Source organism: Falco rusticolus, chromosome 1 (assembly GCF_015220075.1).
Source record: "Falco rusticolus isolate bFalRus1 chromosome 1, bFalRus1.pri, whole genome shotgun sequence".
Taxonomy (NCBI): domain Eukaryota; kingdom Metazoa; phylum Chordata; class Aves; order Falconiformes; family Falconidae; genus Falco; species Falco rusticolus.
In genome coordinates, this window is record NC_051187.1 from 14,817,432 (window position 1) to 14,840,969 (window position 23,538).

Below are 23,538 nucleotides of genomic sequence, written 5' to 3' on the forward strand. Positions count from 1 at the left end.
TGGTGGCGTGGGGGGAGCGACTGGAACATCACCAGGCTGCCAGCACTGGCTTGGGGTTACGGAGAGGGGCAGGGAACGGTGGAGGTTTCTTCTAGTTTGGTTTTCTTCTGGCAGTCTGGAGCAGTGAGGCTGTCGTGGTGATGAAACTTCATTGGGATTGCAACTTGCTGAAATGAATTCCTGTTGCTGCAGCTCTGGGGGACAACTGTCTAAGTATCTACTTTAAAAGTGTCTGAGAAGCTGCAGAGAACACTGGGGGGGTGTGTGGTGTTGTAGGGAAGAAGGTCCCGTAGGAAAGAAGCCAGTGTGTGACCCCAGCTGTAGCGCTCGTGTCTCCCTGCCCACCCCAAGTTCCACCATGCAGACGAGGTGAAGGCAGAGGACATGGTGGCGCTGGAAGGTTATTTAAGCCAACGTGTCTTTGGATACACTTCATAAAGGGCTTACCCCTTCTCTAGGGATAAATACACGACTAACAGCTGTAACAGCCATGAGCAGCAGCTGGGGGTGGCTGCACCTACCCTTTAGCAGAGGCATTTGTTGGCGGTTTTACAGTAGAACGAGGAAATGCTCTGTTATCCTCCAGGGACCCGCTGCCGGGCAGAGCTTTCCAGCCTAAAAACCTGGAAAACTGCTGCAAAACCTGCCAGCAGCAAACCCAGCGGTGGGTAAGGCAGCACCCTCTGAAAAAGGGAGCGGAGGGTCACTGCGGCGGGGCGGGGGCAACTGGGGTTTAAGGGGTTTGCAGGGGGACTGGGAGCGGTGGAGGAGGATCCCTCCTGCGAGCCCAACAGCTCGGTTGGGTTTAACGCTGGCTGTGGCACCACCGGGCCTAAAATTGCAGGGTGGAACTTTTATTTTTTTAGCACTTGTCACGGGCCGGCTGCTGCTCCCGCTCCTGCCCCAGGGTTTCTGGCACCAGGCTCAGGCTGTGGCCGGGGGTGTTCCTAGGCAGGCGCTGCGTGCAACTTAAATCTACCCTTAAAGCCATCGAAGGGACGCCAGCAGTCCCTTTGGTGATGACCTATTTAGTACAACAGCTCACACGCGCTCGTCATAGAAACATTAATTACATATTGCACTTTTCGCAGACAGCCCTGACCTTAGGACTCCCTGTTCTGTCTCTGAAATTACCTTGGGGGGGAGAGAAATCGCTTCCAGAGAGTTCCACAGAATGCCTCGAAGATAAGTATTTATTCATATGTTACATTTAAACATAAATAATTGAGCAATACAGTAGTCTGCTCCAAACAAAAATGATTAAGTCAATACACAGTAGTTTTAAAATACGATTAGACAGAATGTTGTAACAAATACAGCAAAGTTCGCGGAGATTTGTTTGTGGCTTAAACAGAGTTGTATAGTACATTCCCAACATACCAAAGAAAAATAGTGCAGTTTTATTTTTTTTACATCGCTTCCTCAGGCTCTGTGAGCTGGAGGGTTTTCTTGCTCTTGTCCATCTTTTGAAAAATACTATTTCAATTTTCAACTGAACAGACAAACACACGAACTGAAGAAGCGCTTTTGAGACCTTTCAGCAACACGCACTGGCCTGTGAAACGGCGTGACACCGCTACGAACAGCGATGCGACTGGGCTGCGAGCGCGCCTGCCGAGCAGCTCCTCGGCTCCCCGTCCCGAGTGCTCCAGCTCGGGCGCGCGGGGGTGGGTACTGGCTTATCACAACTTTCTCCTTCTGTAACTCCCACTGCTGTTATTTCAGCGCTGCTCTGCGCAGAAAGGGGGTTTCCTTCCCGGCAGCCTCCTCCGCGGCACCTTTGTCAGAACTGAGTGGGCTCATCTGTTCTCGCTTGTATTATGACCGTGATGCTCGTGAGCCCAGAGACCACCACGCTCACCCCTGAAGGCACCAGCGATGAGGACTTCTGGTTTGTGAGTGTGTGTGTGTGTGTGTGTGTGTTTACCCTCCTCTCAAATTTTTAAAGACCAATTTTAGGGAGAGCTTGGCTGCTGAGCCAAGATCTTTGTGTGCATTTTTTTTCCCTTTTCAGACTATTAGTTACCATTTTTAGTTCACTGCCATCACGAAGAAATCTCTAAGCACAGATGGTCTTTCTAGAACCAAATCTACCTTCTTGCGCAGGCGACGCTCAGGCTCGGGAGGGCCCCAAGGCAGCGCGCACCTCGTGCCCACCGCTTGGGCAGTAAGGCCAGAGCTACTAGAGCAAATCCCTCCTACTGGCACTTGAATTTTCAGAGTAATTTTATTCCCTACACCCCTTTTTGCTAAAATCTGATTTTAAAAGCTCACGTGAGCTGATCCAATTAAGGTAAACTTCTCTGAGCAGCCTGATCTAGTTGAAGACGCAGGGGGGTTGGTCTAAATGGCCCTTAAAGGTTCCTTCCAACCCAAACCCATCTGCGGCCCTATGAGAAGCACACAGCATTTTCTTGACATGGTTCAATGGAAACGCAGCTGTGTAACCCTGTCTGCTCTGAAGGATCAAGGGAGTAAAAAAAAAAAAAGGCTAAACCAAAAAAGCAGAAACAGAACAATTCAGATTCAAAGTCGCGTGTTTGTTTTTTTTTTTAAAAAAAAAAAACCATTGAGGTTCTAATGGCAAAGGGCTGAACACTTTGGAATGCTTGAAAGTGCTTAAGCCAAGTCCCCAGGCGTCCCAGGAGCACAGGTCATGCACCCACGAGATCTGCAAGCGAACCCCATCTGCAGAACCCCGCTCCCTCCCTCCCTCGCTGCCACAGAGATGCACTTTTACTCAGAAACAACACGCGCCCTGGGAAAGTAGGTAGAGTATATGTGGTGATTTTATACAGCATGATGAAGTGCTAGGACAGCAGCAGAGCTCCCTGCAGCGCCAGGGCAGCAGCCCAGCTAACCGTCAGTCACCTCTGCTCTCTATGCAGGATGGAGCGGAGCGTGTGTCGCTCACTGAAGCATGCGGCCAAGCAGGAAAAGAAGTGGCACGGAACTTCCATGGGGTGCAGGGATGGCTCTACAAACAGCGCGGTGCTGCGGCAAAGTGGGTCGGATCCCCTGCAACAATTTCAGCTGCTTCATCTGCAAGTGCTGATACCTGCTTGAGGAGATGAGCACCTGGTTTGTGTTTGTGGCATCCCAAGGAACGTCCTCCCAGAAAGCTCCGCAGAGCAGGGAGGAGGAGGCGGGCAGTGCGCACCGAGCAACCTGGAGGTGGCGAGGCTCTGCTGCGTCTGCTCTGAACCTGCTCTGAACATCACGGCGCTCCGCACAGACACGGAGCGTGGGAGCTGCTGGCATGAGCAGGGGACCTGTTCCTGTGCGCTAAACTCGTTAACCTGGACTAACTCAGGCAGATGGTGGCACCTGGGAATATTCGCAGAGTAAGTCTGCAAGGTAAAATGAAGGTTTGCCTGTGGCATGTGTAGGCTGTGAAGACTCAACAGCGCGAGCTAGTCCGCAATGGCTAACGCATTTTCAGCAGATCTTTACTGCGCATACTAACCCTGTTACTTAGTTTGAGGCCGTTCTCCCAGCTGGTAACCTTCGTTACTTTTAATTGCTGCTAAATATTCTGCTAAATACAAATCCAAATGTTTTAGCAACAGGAGCTCATACGCATTCTCTTCCATGTTCAAGGACAGGACATAGACAATGAGTCCTCGAGCGTGCTCCTCCAAGGACCCGGTTCAACACCTGCAACGCCTGAGTGAGAGCTGAACCTGGCCTTACCGCCATGGAAGGTTCTGGCAGAGCACACAACGGGCATCCAGGCTTTAAAGGTGCAGTAAGTCAAAAAATAAATGTTCTAGTATGTCAAATCCCCCCTTTTTAATATCTCAAGTATGTAGACAGACAGTCGTCTAGAGAGGGGAAATAAGACAATGCAAAAAGATTTTGTCTAGAAATACAAAGTGAGTGTAACAAGGACTATAAAACACAAACCTTATCTTGGTGAAGGAAAAGTTCTGGTTTTAAAAGTCTGTTACAAATCCCTTTGATATTTATTACATTACATGGAAGATGCAATTAGAACAACATTTTGAAGTTAAGTGCAAGAAATGCTCCACCGATAGCTCACGAGGCCCACAATGACAGTCTGTTCATTATCACTTATTTTCAATCAGCGTCTGCACTTTGTAGACGAGGTCTCTTGCTATCCTCAGAATTTCCTCGGCATTATGATGCTCTGCCATTTCTAAAAGACACAGACAAACATGCTTAACCGTCAGCAGCAGGAACTTCTGCCCTAGCATTGTTATTAAGGTAGAATTAATATTAATTAATTAGTATAACGTTAGCAGCAATCCAAAACATTGCAGGGGGTTAGGTTTTAGAATTAAAGGCAGACTAAGTGAATGAGTCCCTGAGTGATGTAGGTCCTGGCACCAAGATCTAATCCTTCTGGCATTGGTCCTCCTGTTGCAGAAATCCCAGCGCCCTGCGACCCCGGACCAGGAGCGGGAGGTCTGTACCCACGTGTGCCGGTGAACAGCCCTCCTGGGACCTCAAAAATGGAAAGCTGGACTCAACTTGATCAAGGTACCCCTCCAGGCAGGGACTGTGGCTGCAGTGTCTGGGCTGCAAGGGATAAATACAACTGAGAAGGGCTTCGTGTACACGGAGCGACACCCCCCAGAGTTCCACAGACAGACATCCGCACTCTGCCGCTTGAGGCAAGGTCAGAAAGGAGCTCTCAACAGACCCGAGTCCTCAGTTCCACAATAAACACTTCATTCAGCTTGGGCAAGTATTGGGGCTGGTTTGTTTGTGTAGTTTTTGGTGGGTTTGGTTTTGGGTGTTTTTTGAGGGAAGCATTAATGTATAGCTTTGTAATAAGAGTGGCCGAGGCAAAAACAAAACCAAATTTGGGGCTTCTGCAACAGGTGGCTGAAAGTTTCCACATTGACAATTTACTAAATTACTGTGATTACACCAAATTGTTTCTAAACCTCTTAAAGTGTCCTAGCAGGGAGCACTTGTTTAGGACTAACTTGCACTCTGCAGCCCGGAAGGACCTGGCTTTCCCTGGCAGAACACTTGTTGCTCTGGCACTAGATGTTGGCAAGCCTCTGTGGACCACTAGGGTAAGCACTCAGCCAGGGCAGTGGGTCAGGATGTTTTGTGTGAACAGTTGCTTGCGTGTTTCAGCCTTGGGAAGGTCAAGCCCTGTAAACACAAATGACTCTGGTAACCTTAAAACCTGCAAGAGACTTTAGCAAAAAATGAGGCAACATTTTAGCACCTCTCATTAAACCAAAGGCAAAGAGTCACAGTGGCGAATCTTTTTAACATAAACTGGGAAATGCGCTTTGTCTTAAGATGACACAGCTACCATCTTCTGTGGTTCACATAGCTCTTACAACACTGTTGCTTGTGTGTGCCAACTCAAATCTTCAGGAAGCATGTGAAAATCTGGGCTCTTCATTTACACGGAGGGGTAAGAGATTCAGAGCTTAAAATGACCAGGGTCTCATCATGACAGCAAAAGCACTGCACAACTGCAGTTAGTCTGAGTAAGGGAGAAGTAACTCTTGTTACTTGCTTTTTGTCAAAATGTCACTCTCAAAAAAGTCTCTTACCATTAAAAAACTTGATGATATCAGTGAAGTCCATGTTGTTATCACGGATAATCTCTCGATAAACTTCCACAAGTGCTAAGGCAATGAAAAGGACAAAATGTTCTGAAGAGATGTGCTTTGCTGCCCAAATAACTTCCCACACTGTAAATACATCCTCGTACAACAATTCTGAATGGGAATAAACATTACAAGAGCATCTGATTATTCAAATTGACCATTTCCCCCTCTCTAACTAATGTCAAACAGGCCTTACAGACATGAGCAGTACTTGCTGACTCCTCTTTCTCCTCTCCCCCTCTCCTCTAGCCAACTCCTGGCACTTCCTTGTGCAAGTATGGCAACAGCATCGGGTTTAAAGGAAAATTAAGAAAGAACATACATGTGGTGGTGCAGACTCAACCCCAGGAAGACACCTCAATGGCAGTAACCACGCAGCAGCACAAGTAGGCCCATTTGTGCTGGGTAGGGCCACATGACAGGCTGCAAATCTGAATTTGTATCCAGGGCCCCCTTCTTGGCTTTGCAGCGGACCTATAAGCACTAAAGCTCTGCTGTTTTTAATTAGCAACAATTAATTGTATAGCAGATGTGTGCAAGCTAGGTCTACGTGTGCTGCAATTCAGGTATGACCCATGGAAGCTTCATCTTCTTGAACTTTATAGGCTCGTCCTCTGCCCAGTCTGTGACAGTGAGGTCCAGGGGACGGGACGTGGGGGACAGGCAATTCTCTGTGAAGGAGCAGGTAGAGGGTTTAAGTTTACTGTTCAGCTAAGAGTCACAATTCCTCCCCCCTCAGTGTCAGGTAGCTGCTTGTAATAAAATACCTGATGGATGCGTATCGTCTGCCTCTATCACCTCTGCGCTTTACGGTGTTTGAGAGGGATGTCGTCTTTTGATTCTTGCGGATCAGTCTGTAACTCAGAGGAGCTACTGGCTTGCCCGATAGCAAGACAGGTCTCTTGATTATAAGCAGCTGCTTCTGTTAGAGTGGGGGTGGGTGGGTGGTTGTGCTTGTGCAGGGACCCCGAGGTCCTGGGGTGCTCCCACAGTATGTGAAGTACCTCACTCAGCGAAGTACAACAGCTCTTGAGCTAATGCTGAGCTGCTCGTGTTATCAGACGGATTAGAGAGGAGGTATCAAAGCTTACAAAGGTGATCAACTTGGGATCACCTTGTGCAAACAGGCATTTGCGCTGAGCAGAAACTTGGCTTCATCCCCATTACCAGCAATTTACAACACTCCTTTACAAGCTCTGACTTTGTTCCAGTGCTAGTCCATCTCCGAGAGCTGCATTAGTTTTCCTAGCTACAAACCCTCGTGAGCCTAGCTGCTACTCACCATCTAGACATTAGGCCAAAACACAGAGTTGCAGTTTTGCACAACTCTAAACTACAGGCATAGAACATTATTACCTCTTTTAAAGTCAAGCAGGAACCAGCGATAGCAGAAGTAAAAGTGAGTGTAATCTCCATTCTGGTGCATCAATTCAAAAAGCTCTGAGTCTAAAATCTAAAATGCAAAACATCAGCCGTCAGTATCAGAAGGTAGCCCAGATCAAAGGTGCTGGAGTCTGGTTAAGACTTTCAGGCTGCTCTTTATCACCTGATCCTGTGGTTAGTCAGAGCAGCTGCTCAGCACAGATAACTTTTACTACGTGTTTGCAAAACGCCTGTAATGTGGGTGCCCTGACAGAGGCTGACGAGGTGAAGAGCTACTGTGGCGCAGGTATGAGGTGACAGCAGTCAGTCTTCATTGTGATTTTACAGGTGCAAGCAGCAAGTTACACATCCTACAGATTTTCAACAAGTGGCAAATTTTCATCTTCCCACCTAACCCTGCTCTTGGATTTTAACATAGGAGCTGGGGAACAAAGACTGAAGCCATTTACTTGGGGAAAAGAAGGAAGAGAGACTTCTTCACCTCAAGTCTGTAATTCTGATGAGGAGTGGCACGGTTCCACACCGCAACATCCAAGCTCTCTGGAACTGAACTTGCCAAACGCCTGCTAGATGTCTTAAACGTTTAAGTACAGCAATAGTTACTCCTCATAGGTGTATCCTAAGGGCTGCTGGATGTGGGTGGCATCCTCTGACAGTCAGCTACTCAGCACTGTGGCCATGTGATCATCTGCTGCTGGCATTTGCCATGCTGGCCATCTTCTTTGTTGACTGACCTTTATTTTCATTACTTTGTAATATGCCACCTATGAAACCGAATAATGGTTTATTCTGATAGTTTTCACCCTTCTTTATGCTAACCTTGCTCAGGTGCCTGGTGCTTTCTGGAATGTCTACGCCTTAGATCTGTCCAAAAGAAACCCTGTTCAGCAAGCATCCCGCGCAAACACAAATATAGCTATGGTCTGTTTAAACCTTTAAGAAAATTTGTGCCACAAATACCAGTGTTTTCTCTTCCAAAAAGCCGTGAAGACTGCATCTTAGTGCTGTTTCTCACTGATGTCAGTTGGAGCTGGACTGGGCCAGTACACATTACACGGTGTAGCTGGTGTACTGCAGGCAGACGTTTGAGGGGTTTGTTTTGTTAAGTTATGAAGAACTGACCTGCTGTAGTACACACACTTTATTGTAGCAGCAAGTGCTGCTGAGGAGCAGGAAATCAGTTTGGGGCTGCATAAAACAACTCTTCTCCTCCCCAGCTCTGAAGGAACAGATGACTAGGAACCCCGTCACTGGAGTTCCTACCCTTCATGCCTGGAGTTGATGCCCTTCATAGCATCAGGCTAGTTCTCAGCCTATCCCAAAACCTCACCTTTCAAATAAGATTAAAAAAAGACTCACTTGGATTAGGGACCGCATGTTGGCAAAGTGTGTGTCCATAGCACCTCCATTGGGGAAGTTCTGGCTCATCCTCTTCATCAGGTGGCTGAAGCAGCTGTAAGCCAGCTGATCTGCAGACACAATGCAGAACGTGCAGTGTTGCTAATTGTGTCACTTTCTTGAACCAAAATAACAAACTGCAGGCAAGGGAAAAACAGGGTTTTCCCCTTCGGTGTTCCCCAATCCCGTGTTTAGATGAAACAGAAGACAATACCTGACTTCGGACTATTTTTACTAGTTAAGCTTTAAAACAACGCAGCTTGCAGTTGACTTTTCAGCTTCAGCAACTGCCAGAACACAGCTGCTTTGAAAATGTAGTAAAATTTAATCTGGAAGTCAGCGAGTGAACAGGGAATCCCCAAGACACTAATGTCAGCCATCTCAACAACAGCCACATGTAGAGAAAATACGAACCAAGAGCTCCAGGTTTGGTTTTCCTGGTGAGCTAGCCCTGATTAATGCATACAACTTCTTCTAAAACAGCATTTTTGAAAACCTCCCTTAAGATACCAACATGTTCCAAAAGAAAACCCTTCCTACCATTGTCAAGTATAACCATCAAAGGAGCCAGGAGGTCACACATGCCTTGAACATAACCAACTTCTAGGTGCTCCCAAACGTAACTGCAGAAAGGAGAAAACACAAGAGATAACAGGATTAAAAATCCTCTTGCTGCATGGTGGCCTCAAAAATTTGTCCTTCACCTAAACTACAGCTCCTTTTGGAAGCTTTTAAGTGTCTTGCTCTAGAGTGCTGTAAAAGATAAAGCTAGAACTGCAGAGAACTGCAACAATTCAAATCTTCCACACACCGGTATAAAATGACAACTATTTCTGCTGTTTCCTTTTTCAGGAAAATTCCTAAAGGCTTTATAAACAATCCATGATGAGGACGGAGCAGCGTGTGAGACAGGAATATCTCTTGTAATGTGACTCTTGCTGTAGGCTCTTCGCATGTTGCGAAAGAGGAAAAGAATGCTATCAATTGTCTACTTACAGGACGAATTAATGGTGTATTTTTCTCTTCCTGTTCCTCAAAGGCTAAACATTGTATTGAAGTCTAATTTGATTATGCGAGATCAAATCTTAAACAGCTGTTGAACGTGTGTGTTTCAGAACTTTTTTGACACTTTACATTCCAGAGTATTTCACAACCCTGTATTGTTTTCTGCTTGGATAGAGAGGGCCAAACCTTACGCGCGTGGCTTGCATATCAATAGTTGGGGAAAAAACAGCTAACAAAGCATAAACAGTCAACTGGAAAAAAGCCCAGATTTTTAAAAAGTAATTGGGTTTTTTTGGCTTTTGTTTTCTTTTTTCCCCCTAAGTGGAATCTTGGTATCTTTTTCTGAGTGTTAAAGTCTACACCACTTTCTGCTTTAAGTGTGTTTAGCTGAATAGCTTTTGTGGTGATTTGCATTCCTAAAAGTGAAAACTACCTTTCCATGGATTCCAGCTTGTCTCAGTGGTCAAAGACGTTGTTTTGATTTGAAGATGCGTTCTGTCTACTCAACAGACATCCCTCAAAATTACATCTGGGCACCCCTCACTTACTGTCATCTTTATAGCACACCATTAGAGCACAGATCTATTATCCTGGTAAGGAGGAAACCAAAGCTAATGGTACATTTAGAGAATAGTTCAAGGTGACTGATAGGGTCTGTCTCAAGGCAGAAAGAACGTTCTCCAGCCTGCCTTCCAGACTTGGACCACCTATCATACCCATGCTCTCTAATGTACCATCCTACCTGTTCCCTCCCCTGGTAAGTTTTTTTAAGCTCATTAGTGAGAATTTTTATACAGACTATTATTTGCATATTATTATAGTCTATGGATTATGACAGAAATGTGAAAAGTAGTTCATTTTACAATCTGTATTACCTGCACATGACGTTTCGGAGTTTCTCCAGGTTGTCGGCAGTAAAATACCAGTAATTCCGATCACACCTCTGGACATCTTTATCAATTCTGTGCAAATTTAAGGCAACGGTGTCCAATAACTCTATCTAGAAAGGAAAAGGTTTAGTGAGATCTGCTGAATTCAGAGCATTCCCAGGACCTTGTGCAGATTTGCTCTGGGAATCAACAAACCAGAAACAGTGCAATTATCCTTTGGGCATATGAGAGCATCAAAATACTCAATTACTGTGAAAAATCCCAGGTAAAATGCATGCACTTTCACTGGTAAATGTTCCAAGCCTGTCCTATTTCCACATAGTTGTTATTTCCCGTTGAACAATTTCAGCACAGAGAGGCAAAAACTCAACTACTAATCTGCTGACAGCAACACTAATAGACATGGTGGAGTCTTGAATCCAGGCCGTGGTTCAGGTTGATTAAATGTGGGGTTTAGCTTGAATTAAATGACACTGAAATCTTACAGGTGGTACTAGAACTGTACCATATTCTTTTCCTTGCCCTCTCACTCAAAAAAGACCCAATTTTTTCTTGCTGTCTTATTTCCAATCTAGCTCAAAAGCCAGATGGAAAGATCTGGATGCAAAAATCCTCAGTTACTGTCCCACTACCTGTAGTTCTAGCTTGGTATTATCTCTCATTAAATCCTATCTGAAAAAGTACAAGTCTGCTAGAAAAACAACGCTGTGCAGAGTTGATGGTACTTAAATGTTGCAACCTACTGTGTAGGATGCAGCGCAGACAGAAGCAACATCCATTAAATAATCCACCTGGGAACACAGCTGCTCTTCTGATACAGAATCCTGAGACTGTACAACTGGCTTGGCTTTCTGCATACGTGGTATGTCTGGATCAGTCCTTTCCAAGTCAGTGCTAGCTTCTTCTTCAGCCCCGTCTTCAAAGGAGACGCTCTGCCCATCATCGATACTGGACAGGATACCTGAGGCCACAGAGTAGTTCCTCGAGGATGGCAGCCCAGAGTCGGGGGAGTCAAACTCCACAGACTGTCGCTCTACAGCAGCTGCTGCTGCTGGCGTGTCAGCCGACACCACAGTGAAACTGGGATCATCCTGACCTTTTGAGTCCCGCTCCGCTGAGTCAGCTTCGTCTACAGATATAAAGACCTGGGTGTGGGCAGGGGAGAGAAGATTTGGATGAAATGGGAGAATAGAGAAGGAAGAAACATTAATGTAGCAAACAAACCTCCTGCCACGAGGGAGAAATGATTATATTACTTCAGTGAACAAGATCACTGATTAATAGAGCTTCCCTGCATGCAAATAGTTGAGAGCTCCTCACTCAGTCTTTATACTGAGACTGTAAATCTAAAAATAATACCACTTGATGATCTCATATCCATCTCCTATGAGACTTCTCTCACTTTCACAATCTTCAATTACAAATATCTTGGAAAGCAGTGAAGCTTCCCTACCTGCAACACCAAGACTAACAACATCTGGTCATTGCCATGTTATCTTCAAAGATGACCAGCATATATCAGGCCTCTGACAATCTGGTTCAGCTGCTGCTGTTTGAAGTCAAAACTGGCTTTCAAATCCTTTTCACCATGCAACCACTTTACCTCTTCTCTTGCTAAAAAACTCTGTTGAACTATTTCAAGTTCTCTTCTCCCTTGCCTTACTGAGATCAGTTAGCTCTTTGAAGTCTGCATAAGAATGGATGCCCAGAGACGCTTTTGGCACACCCATGCCAGCTCTCCTGTGCAACAATGTGAAAAGAAACCCCTTTCTCGGTTATTCAAGTTCCAGAGAGATTAATTCAGTCTGCCGCTCTACTGCTTAGCATCTTACCTTAGACCGACAAAGGTCCCCTCTCCCAAAATAAAATCACACTCAACCTGTCAATCAAGGACATGACAGAATCAAAAATGTGCTTTAATAAGAGGGATCTTTTTCTCTATGCTGGATTTGAATAAAGGACCTACAAGTAACAGAACTCAAATGCTATTCCCCTACTGAGAGAAAGATCTTCTTATAGTAGGTGGACCTCAAAGGCCCTTAGGCTGTTCCTGCTTCGGAACAGCTACGCCGTACCCCAGAATACAGACCTGCTCTTAGCTCTATTATGGAGGCACTACAGCTTCAAATTCTGTACAAGATTCAAGCAGCTCCAGACTGATGGTAACTTAGTGCTAACCCAAGTCTCTGCTTCCGTGGCCTGCGCCTCTGCAAATGCCAAGCCTCCTGCACTGCCTGGGTCATAAGGGTGAACAGGAAGGGAGTACCTACATCGTTGCTGATGGTGGAGTCCCTGTGAATCAGTCGCTGGACGTGGCTGTCAATGCTGCTGCCCGATGAAAACTTTGCCAGCGTGGCAGAATGTGATTCTTTCTCTCGCTGCTTTACAATGACCTCACAGGCTTTCCACTCAGCCATGACCTTCTGATACCGGAGAGCAATGTCTTCATCCACCTGCAGACAGACAGACCCTGAAATACTGGTCTTCCTTGAAAGAAAGCATTAACAGTGAGTGGAAGTCAGGAGGGAGAGGTCTAAAGCAAGTGTAACATATCAAACTGAAAGCCTGAAGGATCCCGAAGCCCTCTTGCTACAGCGCACATCATCGTGAGTGGAAAGCGCAATGACCGAAGCAGTAAGATACTGCATATTTACCGCAGGGAACAAATTATTGCTGTAGGTGCCAGAGAAGATTCATGTAAGCATGTGTATATGCCATCAACAGCGTTTCAACATTGTTCAGTAAAGAATGAAAGAAGTCACAGTCTTTCACGTGAAACCTCATGTAGAACTCTGACACAATCTGATGGAGCAATTGCTGTCTCTAACAGGAGTATTCCTAATTTCATTACACCTCCTTTGCAACCCCCTCTCTATTCCCACTCTTAACACAGCCCTTGCACAGACTTCCAGGTTTGTAGGCATCAGCCCGTACAGAGTCAGATGCTGGAAGAGACTCCTGAACAGCTGAAATCCCAGCTCTCACAGCCCACCCTTGTGGCTGCACCCTGCGTGGCCAGATCCAACCACTCTGGTTCCCACAGTAATAAAACAGATTTGTGCCACTGCTGGCTTCCTCTGTTGAAAGACAGACAGACACACACACACCCCTTGAGCTCTTAAAGGACACGTAGTAATTTTACTGCTCTGTCACTTGTCAAGAGCATAAGAGAAACCGCAATTGTGAGTTGGCTTCAGGCTCTGGACTCTACTGGCTGGAGTTGCTACCAGAGCATTCATGCTAAGAGCTGCAGGCTATTTGTCACTTGAGGTAGCTGTCGAGTCATAAATCATAAAACACAACCGTTAGTGGAACGTTGGAGGACAGCCATGTTTGGGAGCGCCCCAGATACCGATGGATAACTGCAAAAATACCATCAGAAGGCAAAGATGATAAATCACCTGCCATGACTTCAGTTAAGGACACAATAAGTTTCCTATGTGTGCAAATGTTATGAGTTTTCATGTCATTAATGTAATAGACTGATATTCAATGGTAAGCTTTAGACTCCAACAGCACATGTCTCTGAGGAGTCAGTTATTACTGTTATTTACTACTGGTGTTGAGCAGCTCGTTAGAATTCCAGCTAAGGTTTGGAGCACCCCTGTGTTAGCATGGTACAAGCTCAGGGTAAAAAAAATAATCCTACAGGAGCCTACATTCTGCAGATCAGACCTTTTATACCTTGCAACATATCTTTAGGAGTTTACTGTAATTCCTATTGTACAAATGGATTCGAGCATTTCTTTCTCCTTGCCAAATCTTTCTGTTCTAGCTGTATATATGCACGTGCCCTTCGAAGCTGGGGCTAGAACGCACGAGTCGTGGCTCCAGATCTCCCACTCTAAAAACTTAAGTAACCGAGTCCTTTGTTTAGTTCCAGACACGCCTTCTATTTCTACACAAGGATCATAAATCTGATGGTTCATATACCTGTGGAGAACAGAGACAGCAAAATGCAATATATGTAAGAAACCTCTGATATCCTGTATTTCTTGAAAATTTGAGCTTAAAACCCAAACAAACAATAAAGAATAATGAATGGAGCGCCAAATGCAAATGTAATAAATTCACACTGCATCTGGAAGCACTACAGTTTAGCCAGATCACTGCTGCTGAAGCTCTGCGCCAAATTCATAAGAGTGTTTGGAAGGGCCCTTCCTTTTTCACCAAGACAGTACGAATTAAGGAACCACGTGGTGCTCTGAAAGGACTTCTCTGTTAAACTTGTGCTGTATGCAAAAAAGGTGTGACTGAACAAGACCCCTTGTAGAACAGACGTACGTTCCAGCAGGACAGCCTAGCTGGATATCTGGATTTGCTTCTCTTTTGAGGCAGTTTGCCTGGCCTTTCATGAGATAAGACAACCCACAGGACTTACTGCCCTTGGTGGTTTCTGAGGTGCTTTGTCTTCTTCTGATGCTGATGTTATGGGAGGGCAGGAATTCGCCTCAGCAGCGCTCAGCAGAACATTCTTGATGTACACACTATAGCTGGAAAATCTAAGTGTAAATACCTACAAAGATGACTGGATTCAGAACGAAGAATCTGGATTGCGACCCAGTTTGAACAGTAAGGGGTATATTTTTCCATCTGTGTTCAGAACTGGTTTGTAAAGATTAATGCAAGGAAAAAGAAGGTGAATTGCTGTAGCAATTTTTAGTAAGAAGAATGCTGCTTATAAAGTGCCCACCGTTTGAAAGATAGCCATTTTTTCCATTGCAAGGCTCTAGGTCAGGCCGCCCTTCTGATCTGCAGGTTCTCACAGGGATATAAACTGTCCCTTGGAATGTAACTGTTGGGAGTTATGCAAATGCCAAATATTTTGATATATAAACCACTCCTTATCCATTTAATCCAGAACAAGATCAGCTACTGCACGAGTGCTACCTCCCTGATAATAACACTAACAGAAAAGCAGATGAATGTGTTAATTATATTCCAGGCAAACCTCATTACTGTTCTAGACAGTTTGGGTGATTCTTCATGTCAGCTAAAAGCAATGCTTTTACCAAGGTACAAATCCAGACCTTGCCCATAGGGCAGTCTCCTACTGTAGTCCTATGGCTCCGTGACGGAGAACATCCCTTTCCTCAACAGTCAAGGAGTAAGACTAGCAGCAGTGCTGGGGTTTGTCATGGCAGACCGGTGCTCCCGCTGCGTTTGAGCCCAAGCGACTGCAGGAGATCTTTACAACAGTGGCACTACCCAATCTGCTCATCACAGGAGGCCTACACTTAAATTCTTGCTTTGCCCATGAATCAGCTCTACAGCTGCATTACTGTATGTATGTAGGTATGGACTATTACCGAAGATGCCTGTTACTCATCACCTGAGGGCAATATGTTAGCTTTGGCTCCATGCTGCAATAAAAATGCCACAAGCATTCATAACAGCAGCTACACTGGATCGGATAAAGGCTAGTGTAGCCTAGCAGATGCTGGCAGAAAGCGTACAGGAGTAAGAAACTGGAGTATTGCTGTATCTTTCTCAGCACTTTGGCTCAGGACCACATCCAGTTTCTGTTCAGTAACCGTAGCTGAGTGAAGGCAGGACTGCCTGCCGCTTTGCCTAGCTCTGTGTTTGTTACCAGCCTGGTGTATTATCAAGGCACTTGCCTAGTAATTACAACAAATGAGAACACTCAGCAAAGTAAAAAGTTGATATTGCTAGAAACAGATCAGCAAAGGGAGATAGTGTAACGAAGAGGTGGGCAAATTGTGGTTTCATTAATGGAAATTATATACTTAATGCCAAGTTCCAGACTGCGAAATAAGGCTGTGACACAACCTAGGCAATTATTCACTGATCAATGTTAGCAGCAGCATGGGAGATATTAAAAGGAATAACGTCTCATCTGAAATCATACCTTGTGTTTTACAGAGGCACATCTTATTTAAGTCTAGCAAAAGCATAATGAACTCACAAACCAAACCTCCCTCTGGGTATTTTTAGCCTCTAGATGGTAACTCCAAGCATGCTTCAGAAGGTACATCTGGGCTGTTCACAGCTCCAACAGAAGTCCACACATGCAGATGCAGTATCATGTCGATAAAGTAATTTCCAAGAGCATTTTGAAGTATAATTCAGCTAACACACCGTATAAAAGAGGGATGACTCAAATTACTATTCAAATGTCAGTACCTCCCCATTTTGTAAATGACAAATTTGTGAAAACAGCATTTGTTAAGGGCAAGTGCAAGTCACAGGCAGAGGCTGAATACAGGTTTCCTGACTTCAATAAGGAGCTCCCTTTAGTGATTTTCAGACATGATATCATAAACCCTCTATTAACATGCGTCACTCAGGTTTTCAGTAGCATTTTTTCCTTCAGAATATTAAACAATAATAAAGTCTAACACTTGCTATTCAGAAAACAAAACCTATTCTGCTAACATAATTCAAATCTCCGGAAAGCTTTGCTTACCTGGTCCATTTCCTTTTTGGCCATGCCAAATTTATAGTGACCTAACAAGAATGGCCACACTTCCTTTCGAATCTCATGCTGTACGCCACCGTAGTAAACTCTTCTTAGTAATTCCAGTTCCCTGTAATTCTACAGCAGTCAGGAGAAAGAGGCATTGAAGGTAATACATCTTTATTTTCTTCAGGCATGCTCATATATGATTAATACCAAGTATAAAGACAGTGAAATACATGCACGACACTAAATAGATTTTACAACTTGATTCAAGCCTTTAGGGCCCTAGCTCAAATCCAGTCTAATACAGGTTGTCATGCCTCCTTAATAGAATAGAGTCATCATGAGATCAGTTGCTTTGATGTTAATCGATATCTTTGCCATCATCAGAGAAGCAAAAGATAAAAGAGATTCTAAGAACCGACTCACTCCACTAGGAAAAGAAGTGATCCTGTGAAGGGTAGAAGACACCTTTAATACTTCCTGGGGTCCACTCTAAGGGGTACCACACCCAACGCAGCAGTGTATGGGAGCCAGTGTAATGATCATAAAGGTATCCTGGTACTTACCTTCTTGTCCTTCTGATACTTGCTCCAGACCTCTTTAGTCAGGCCTCCTGCAGCACTGGACGGTTTGTCAGGTGGGATAATAGTGTGGTTCACGAGGGCAGACAGATGAGTTCGCACTGTTGACAAATGGCGGCAGTAGGCAAGCCCTGTGGTTGGGGCGGGAGGTAAACTTCTATAAATGAGCAATATGCCTAGTATCAGCAGCTCCTTTTTGAAGATGAAGCTGTGACATTTTAAACCTGCCACTAATAATACCATATGAACTAATATTGCATAGTACTATATAAGTACAGCCAAAGATTAAATAAACCTTACACAGACTAGTAAAATCCAAATAGAATATCACACTGCAATATAAAACTGCATTCTGTCTTCACTAAGTATTAGTTCTCCCACTGCTATTTGCAAAACCCACAAATAATGGAATTATGAAGCTATGACACTTGAGTCACGTCCACTCTGCTGCCCTGAGGTGATCTGACTCAACAATAACTTTGCATTTAAACTGCTTTCTAAAATGTCTTTTTTTTTTTTTTTTTTTTTTTTAAGGTAAGCATACGGGTAGCACAAGGGTTGGACATAAGAAGCTTCACTTACATCCATAAAAGGCTCTGGAAACTATCTGCCTCTTCATGCTTTCACACAACATCTTTAATGGAGTTCTGTGGAGACACCGTAACAGGAACACGATAGGTCAGAAGGACAGAGATCATCGTGAATTTTATGCTGATCCCTATGACCTACACATAGCAATTCTTTCTCTGTACCAAGATTTATTTAGCTAAAGGACAATAATGACAAATTACACTTTTTAAAGCATTTTCCCCACCAGCATTTTGGCCACAAACAGATTCACCAGGCACATCTAGCTACCACTGCTGCGGGTACATCGTAAAGGTCCTTGTCAAATTAAATGAATTGTTGCCCTTCACTGTAATTGTTAATGACTTGTTAAAGAAAACACTTCCAGAGCTGAATTATATTAAACCAGACAAAAGAACTAGATGCAATTTCTCTATCAGAATATGATTTGCGTAGTTTAATAGGTTAGTTTTAATAAACTAAATTTCTTGCTGTCTAACTCCATCTTATTCTGTTAGAACTACTTGAAAATTGTTACTGTCACTGGTGCTGCAATCAACAAATTTTTCTGCTTTTAGCTGTGGTACGCACAAAGTCTCCCAGGTAAGCTCTCCGCACCACTTGCTTACCGGTCATGGATGCAGTTGCAACAGCTGGGTATATCATAGGGAGTGCTGCCTGTTGAACAGGAGACACATGAGGATCCTTGGCTGCAGTGCTCCAGCTGCCACGAAAGCGAGTTTGCCCCAAAGCCTTGCATCTCTATCATTTCACTGGTGTCTAGAGACAAAACCAAACAAAACAGCAGGTCATCAACCTTTTTTCTTCTTTCCCCCTCTTCCTTCTGTGCATCCTGATGGCTTCATGCTTTACTTCTCAGCAGGCTCTGAACCTTGATTCCAAAAAGGGGAGAGCACCATCCTCAGAAATACTGCTCCAGGAACATCTAAACCAGCTGCGTGCTGTGCACAGTCAGTTCCCATGAAGTAAAATCCCTTCACCATTTCCCCTTTTCTTGCCCATGCACATCCCCATTCGTGTTTCAAGAGAACAGAGAAAAGGGTGCTGCAGTAGCAACGACACTGGTTCTTGTGTAATACTATGGTAACGTTATTTATGGCCAGAAGAGATCACCTAACCTAACCTTCTATTTAATTCAGGTCTCAGAATTTCATTTTGCAGTTCCTGGAATGAGCCACATAACTACTAGTTCAGCAAGAGTGAAAGTTTGAGCATAAAAGACATTAAGACAAACTGATTCAGTTATTTTCAGATGATGTTTCTTTCCCCCTCAGAACTAGATCCTAAAGCATTTAGCGCAGAAGGATAGTTCAAGTCCTACTACTGTCAATACTATGTCCATAGAAGTAGGATACTCTGCAGGAAAATGTGATCCAACAGTACGGTGCAGCTGCTTGAGTCATCCCTGCTCCACCAAATCTATTTGCGTTTTTAACCAGCTTCAGGAAGGCACCCCCAAAAAATCACCAGTTGCCTGCAGAAAGTTTGGCTTTGCTCTTCGACTTCCCCAGCTGGCATTTGAGCTTGTGGGTTTTTTTGTTTTATAATAAATAACTGGCCTTTCAGCTCACCCATGATTAAAATTAAGGCAAATGCCATAATACTGTATGTCACTAAATTAACATTGGTAAGCAAAATCCAGTCCCCTGGGCCGTGCTTTTAAAACATACATTTGTTGGGTAATGGTAGGGGCAATTCCAAACCATCTCATGCATTTTAAATCAAGGCAGCACAAAGCATTTTAGTAGTGCCTATTAGAAAGTGGGCATAGGTGAGGAAGGAGTGGAATAAAAACATTTGTTAACAGAAAAAGCACAGGCTCATGCGGAAGCAGTCATGTGTATTTCATTTCACAAAACAAAGTGTGATGCAAAAATGCTCTTCACCTTAATTCTTCAGGAAGGAGCTGAATGACCCAGTATTTATTGCAGCTTCTTATTGGGTTCAAATGAAAACCACTGGACAAACATTTCTAGATTGTTACTGTTTGCCTCCCCTCTACAGACAAGAAAAGTGGGTTTTTCAGTTTTAATTTATTTTATTTTTTAGAGAAACAAGGAAAGAACCCCACAGGACCTAAAGATTTAGATGAAAGGTACATGAATTAGTGAAGAATTAGAGTGAACAGCATCTTTTATTTAATTGTGGTGGTGTTATCTGTAACTTAAGCTACATGCAAAAGTCGAGCATGTTGCAAAACGTAAAAGCAAATGTCTAGCAAACCTGCTACAACAGTGTTGTCATTATGTAAAAGGGATGCTGCTGGAGAGACAACAGCCAATCCAATCTAGTTCAGCAAGAATTGCTGCTCAAACAGCAGACCAATTCCTAACTCTACCATTATCTTCAAGATTAAATAATCAAGTGCAGATACCTGACAGCCATTCTAGTGGAATAACTTAAAATTTCCATCATCTGACTAAAGACTAAATCGGGTTTCTAATGCTTTAGATCACAGCATTAGCCTCTTACCGTGAGTATGTGGCAATGTTAGACCTTCTTGCTTTCTATTATCACCCATATCCAGACATAATCAGTTAAAACACACAGAAACTTCCTGAAACAGTGTATTTTCTCCAGGGGAATGCTGTATTTCTGGAGTTTCTTTCCATGCATACCTTCCAAGAATTCTATTAACTTGGACTGGGCTTTATCAGTTTCTAGTGGCTACTACCTTGCTATAAGGGTGTGGGCAGCCTACAAGTAATGAGGAGGATCTCCTTGAACACATGTTCATAATCTATCCAAACAGAACTCAAGCGCCAAGAGAGACACAGGGCAATTACTGTCTCCTACAGTCAGTCCCACCAGACCAGGACTAACACCCATTTGGAACCAAAATCATTGCTCTGCTCTTTAAAGGTATGAGTAACTTATCTGGAGTCAAGATATGTTGTGTTTTAATTAGGAAACAGAAATACCAGAAAAAGTATGTTCGTGGTAATGTCATGAATGAAAAATACAGACACCCAAACTTGCAAGCAGTTGCTTCTCTTTCCTGCTTCCTCTGCAGATGTCAAACTTTTGACAGCTATTTTACAGCCTGATAACAGAGAAGATTCTGATCTTGCTGATACACACCAGTTATTAGGAAGAGGCGGAGGCTGTTTTGATTTTAACAGGAGCATGCCAGATTTGGCACATGCACTCAAGCGGTATCAAGACCAAAAGTATGGCAGTATCAAAGCTGTGCAGTAACTGGTAAGCCTAGAGCAGAGAGAGATTTCACATGAACCAGTGGAGATGCCCTGACAACATCTGCCCGTCTTCTGAGCAAGTGCAATCCTTAAAATCCAAGCTGTGCAGGGAGGGTTTTGCATGGGGAATGGATTATTTTGTACACCATTCAGCTTCCTCCTTTGGGGAAGGAAAACTTCTCGGTCTGCAGAACTACGCTACTAGATCCTGAATGCTTGCTAATACACTTCTTTGAAGACCCCAACTTAACACATCTGTTCTGAATTGCTTTAGGAAAGGAATTGGGTGACAAATTTTTGGAAGGTGGAGAGTCTGGCAGCTGCTCATCTGAAACCCACCTAGCCTGCAAGAAGTGGAATGAAAGCACCTGACCACAGAAAGGTATTGCATCCGTACAATCTTCTCTGCACACTTCTGCTACCCTGTAGAGGTATCTGAAGTGTGGGAGCATGTATGCTTGAACCATCCCTGGGCTAAACAGTAACTTGCTACACTTCTACCCTATTCTGTCTACACAGGCACACTCTGTTTCTGACTTTGCCCAGCACACCACTGCTCTTGCTGTAATGGTTCAACTCTGATCCTTCCTACACAAGGCTGCCTTCCCAGTCTGTTAACACTGTGCACGACCAACTCACAGAGAGAGAACACAAAGACCTGTTACACTCCCTCCTCTTGTGATGACAGGTTGTATGAAGGTGGGGCAGGAAGCCTCTGGAAGGAGAGTAGGTTTGTCTGTTCAGCAGCACACAAGCCTAAAGGAGAGGGAAGATGCTGTTGCTTCCACTTCCCATAGGTTGTGAGCATATGTGTACAGCCCCTCTGCACAGTCAACATAATCTCCAGATTCACGGTGTGAATGAAATGTTTTTCCCTGTAATAATGCCAACACTGTTGTATGCATCAGTGGAACGAGCTGCAATAGAGCTCTGGGACACAGAGGGAGGAGGATAAAAACCTTTCATCCTATTAGGAGCTGTGAGGTTCCGAGAGCAGATCATTGATAGCATTGCGTGTAGCTTATCTTCCTCCTCCTCATCATCGTCAACAGAGGTAGAGCGGCTGGCAGCTAAGTGGTGGTAGTTAATAGTTACTGCTCAAAGAAAATAGTGAAAGAGGAGCGTAAGAAGAGAGAACTTGATTCTGCGGGAAAGCTCAAAGTTCAGCAAAGACAAAGGACTTGAATCCTGCCCTCTTCTCGAAGGCAAAAGCTCCTGTAAACAGGTATGAAAAATGAGTTTTGTACAGAAAAAAAGCATGCTCCACCAACCACAGGCCAGCTCTTGATTGTGCAAAGGCTGTGTTCTCAGAGCACACGTGTCACATCATGGCAACAGAGAAAGGTCCCAGTGCCAGCCTGCAGTAGGTGAGTATGCTTTTTAGCAAAACTCCATGGGAATTCTGGGCTCCAACTAGATTCTCTCCTTCACCATGCCCTTATTAATGTTGTGGCCTCTTTTCCACTCTTGAGAGCTGTGCCAGATGCATCTGGACAGCAAGCATTCTGCTTACATGCAAGACACAGGCCTCCTCCTAAGGAAGGCTGAGGCAGGAGCCAGCTTGCTCTGCCTGGCGCTCAACAGGCAGGTCTGTGCTGAACGAGCCCACAGAATCTGCAGTCCGCTTGATTCAGGCAAAGGCAGAACATGCTTTTGCTGGTGTGTGCATGAACTTACCAGTGCAAATCCAGAAGCCCTAATAAAGCATGGCCACCACTGTGGTTCAAGTCCCCTGGGGTAAGGAGGGTTCAGTTGAGATTTCTGCTTTTTCAGCTGCAGTAAGTCCCAATATGAGCAGTAAATCCAAATCCCCTGCAAACTTTAGGGTCTGATCTTCCTGGGAAATTCTTGCTTCTTTGCCAAGGGGAATAAAACCGAACATGCTGTTTGAGAACTAGCTCAAATGCCTTCTTGCATGTAAGGAATTTGTATTCACTGATGACATGAGGTGGTTTGGTGCTCGGGAATTAATTTAGTTTCCTTGGAAGGGCCTTTATTTATCCATCGTTAAGTTCTTGTTCCAAGCCAGGAAAACTTAGCCAAGGGAGTTCTTGGGGTACTTTAAAAGTTATGATTTTCTTTTCTTTTTCTAATAGCAACATTATGAGCAAGCATTGTGGCTAATAAAAATATCCTCACTTTGGGAGCAAAACTGCTCTTGGCTAGTCAACCAATCTTCTTGCTTTTAGTCTCAGTTTGCAAGCCCAGGGGAGTATTTTGAAAACTTACTCTGCAAAACACAGAGTAAATATAAACAAGATTCCCCACCTCAACTCCATTGCTGCTAAGATAACAACTTTCACTGCATTAAGGAAACCTACAGTAAGCTGTACCTGTTGATCAGTTATCATACAGCAAAATTTTGCGATAGGTATACCCCCCCCCCCCCCCCAAAAAAAAAAAAAAAAGAACCAAACAAAAAAACACCAAACCTGGCTTGTCTATTACCTTCAGTTACTTCCCAGGATGTTA

At 44.3% G+C, this 23,538-nt stretch overlaps 1 protein-coding gene across 6 annotated transcripts in view; it reads right to left on the reverse strand.

Moving 5' to 3' along the window:
* Positions 1-2,559: 2,559 nt before the first annotated feature.
* SGSM2 (small G protein signaling modulator 2) overlaps positions 2,560-23,538 on the reverse strand; it is a 62,973-nt gene continuing 41,994 nt past the window's right edge. For 2 of the 6 annotated variants that reach the window (XM_037411389.1, XM_037411378.1), the window contains exons 12-24: positions 22,026-22,160; positions 18,478-18,628; positions 17,864-17,928; positions 17,267-17,412; positions 16,704-16,832; positions 12,547-12,729; positions 11,020-11,421; positions 10,262-10,386; positions 8,922-9,004; positions 8,343-8,452; positions 6,957-7,053; positions 5,544-5,711; positions 2,560-4,159 (exon numbers count right to left, since the gene is read on the reverse strand). In XM_037411389.1, the coding sequence (XP_037267286.1) occupies positions 4,071-4,159; positions 5,544-5,711; positions 6,957-7,053; positions 8,343-8,452; positions 8,922-9,004; positions 10,262-10,386; positions 11,020-11,421; positions 12,547-12,729; positions 16,704-16,832; positions 17,267-17,412; positions 17,864-17,928; positions 18,478-18,628; positions 22,026-22,160 (1,883 nt within the window). In that variant the 3' untranslated portion in view covers positions 2,560-4,070. The remainder of the gene's footprint in view (positions 4,160-5,543; positions 5,712-6,956; positions 7,054-8,342; positions 8,453-8,921; positions 9,005-10,261; positions 10,387-11,019; positions 11,422-12,546; positions 12,730-16,703; positions 16,833-17,266; positions 17,413-17,863; positions 17,929-18,477; positions 18,629-22,025; positions 22,161-23,538) is intronic. The other 4 variants (XM_037411422.1, XM_037411413.1, XM_037411398.1 and 1 more) reach the window with 3 other exon arrangements.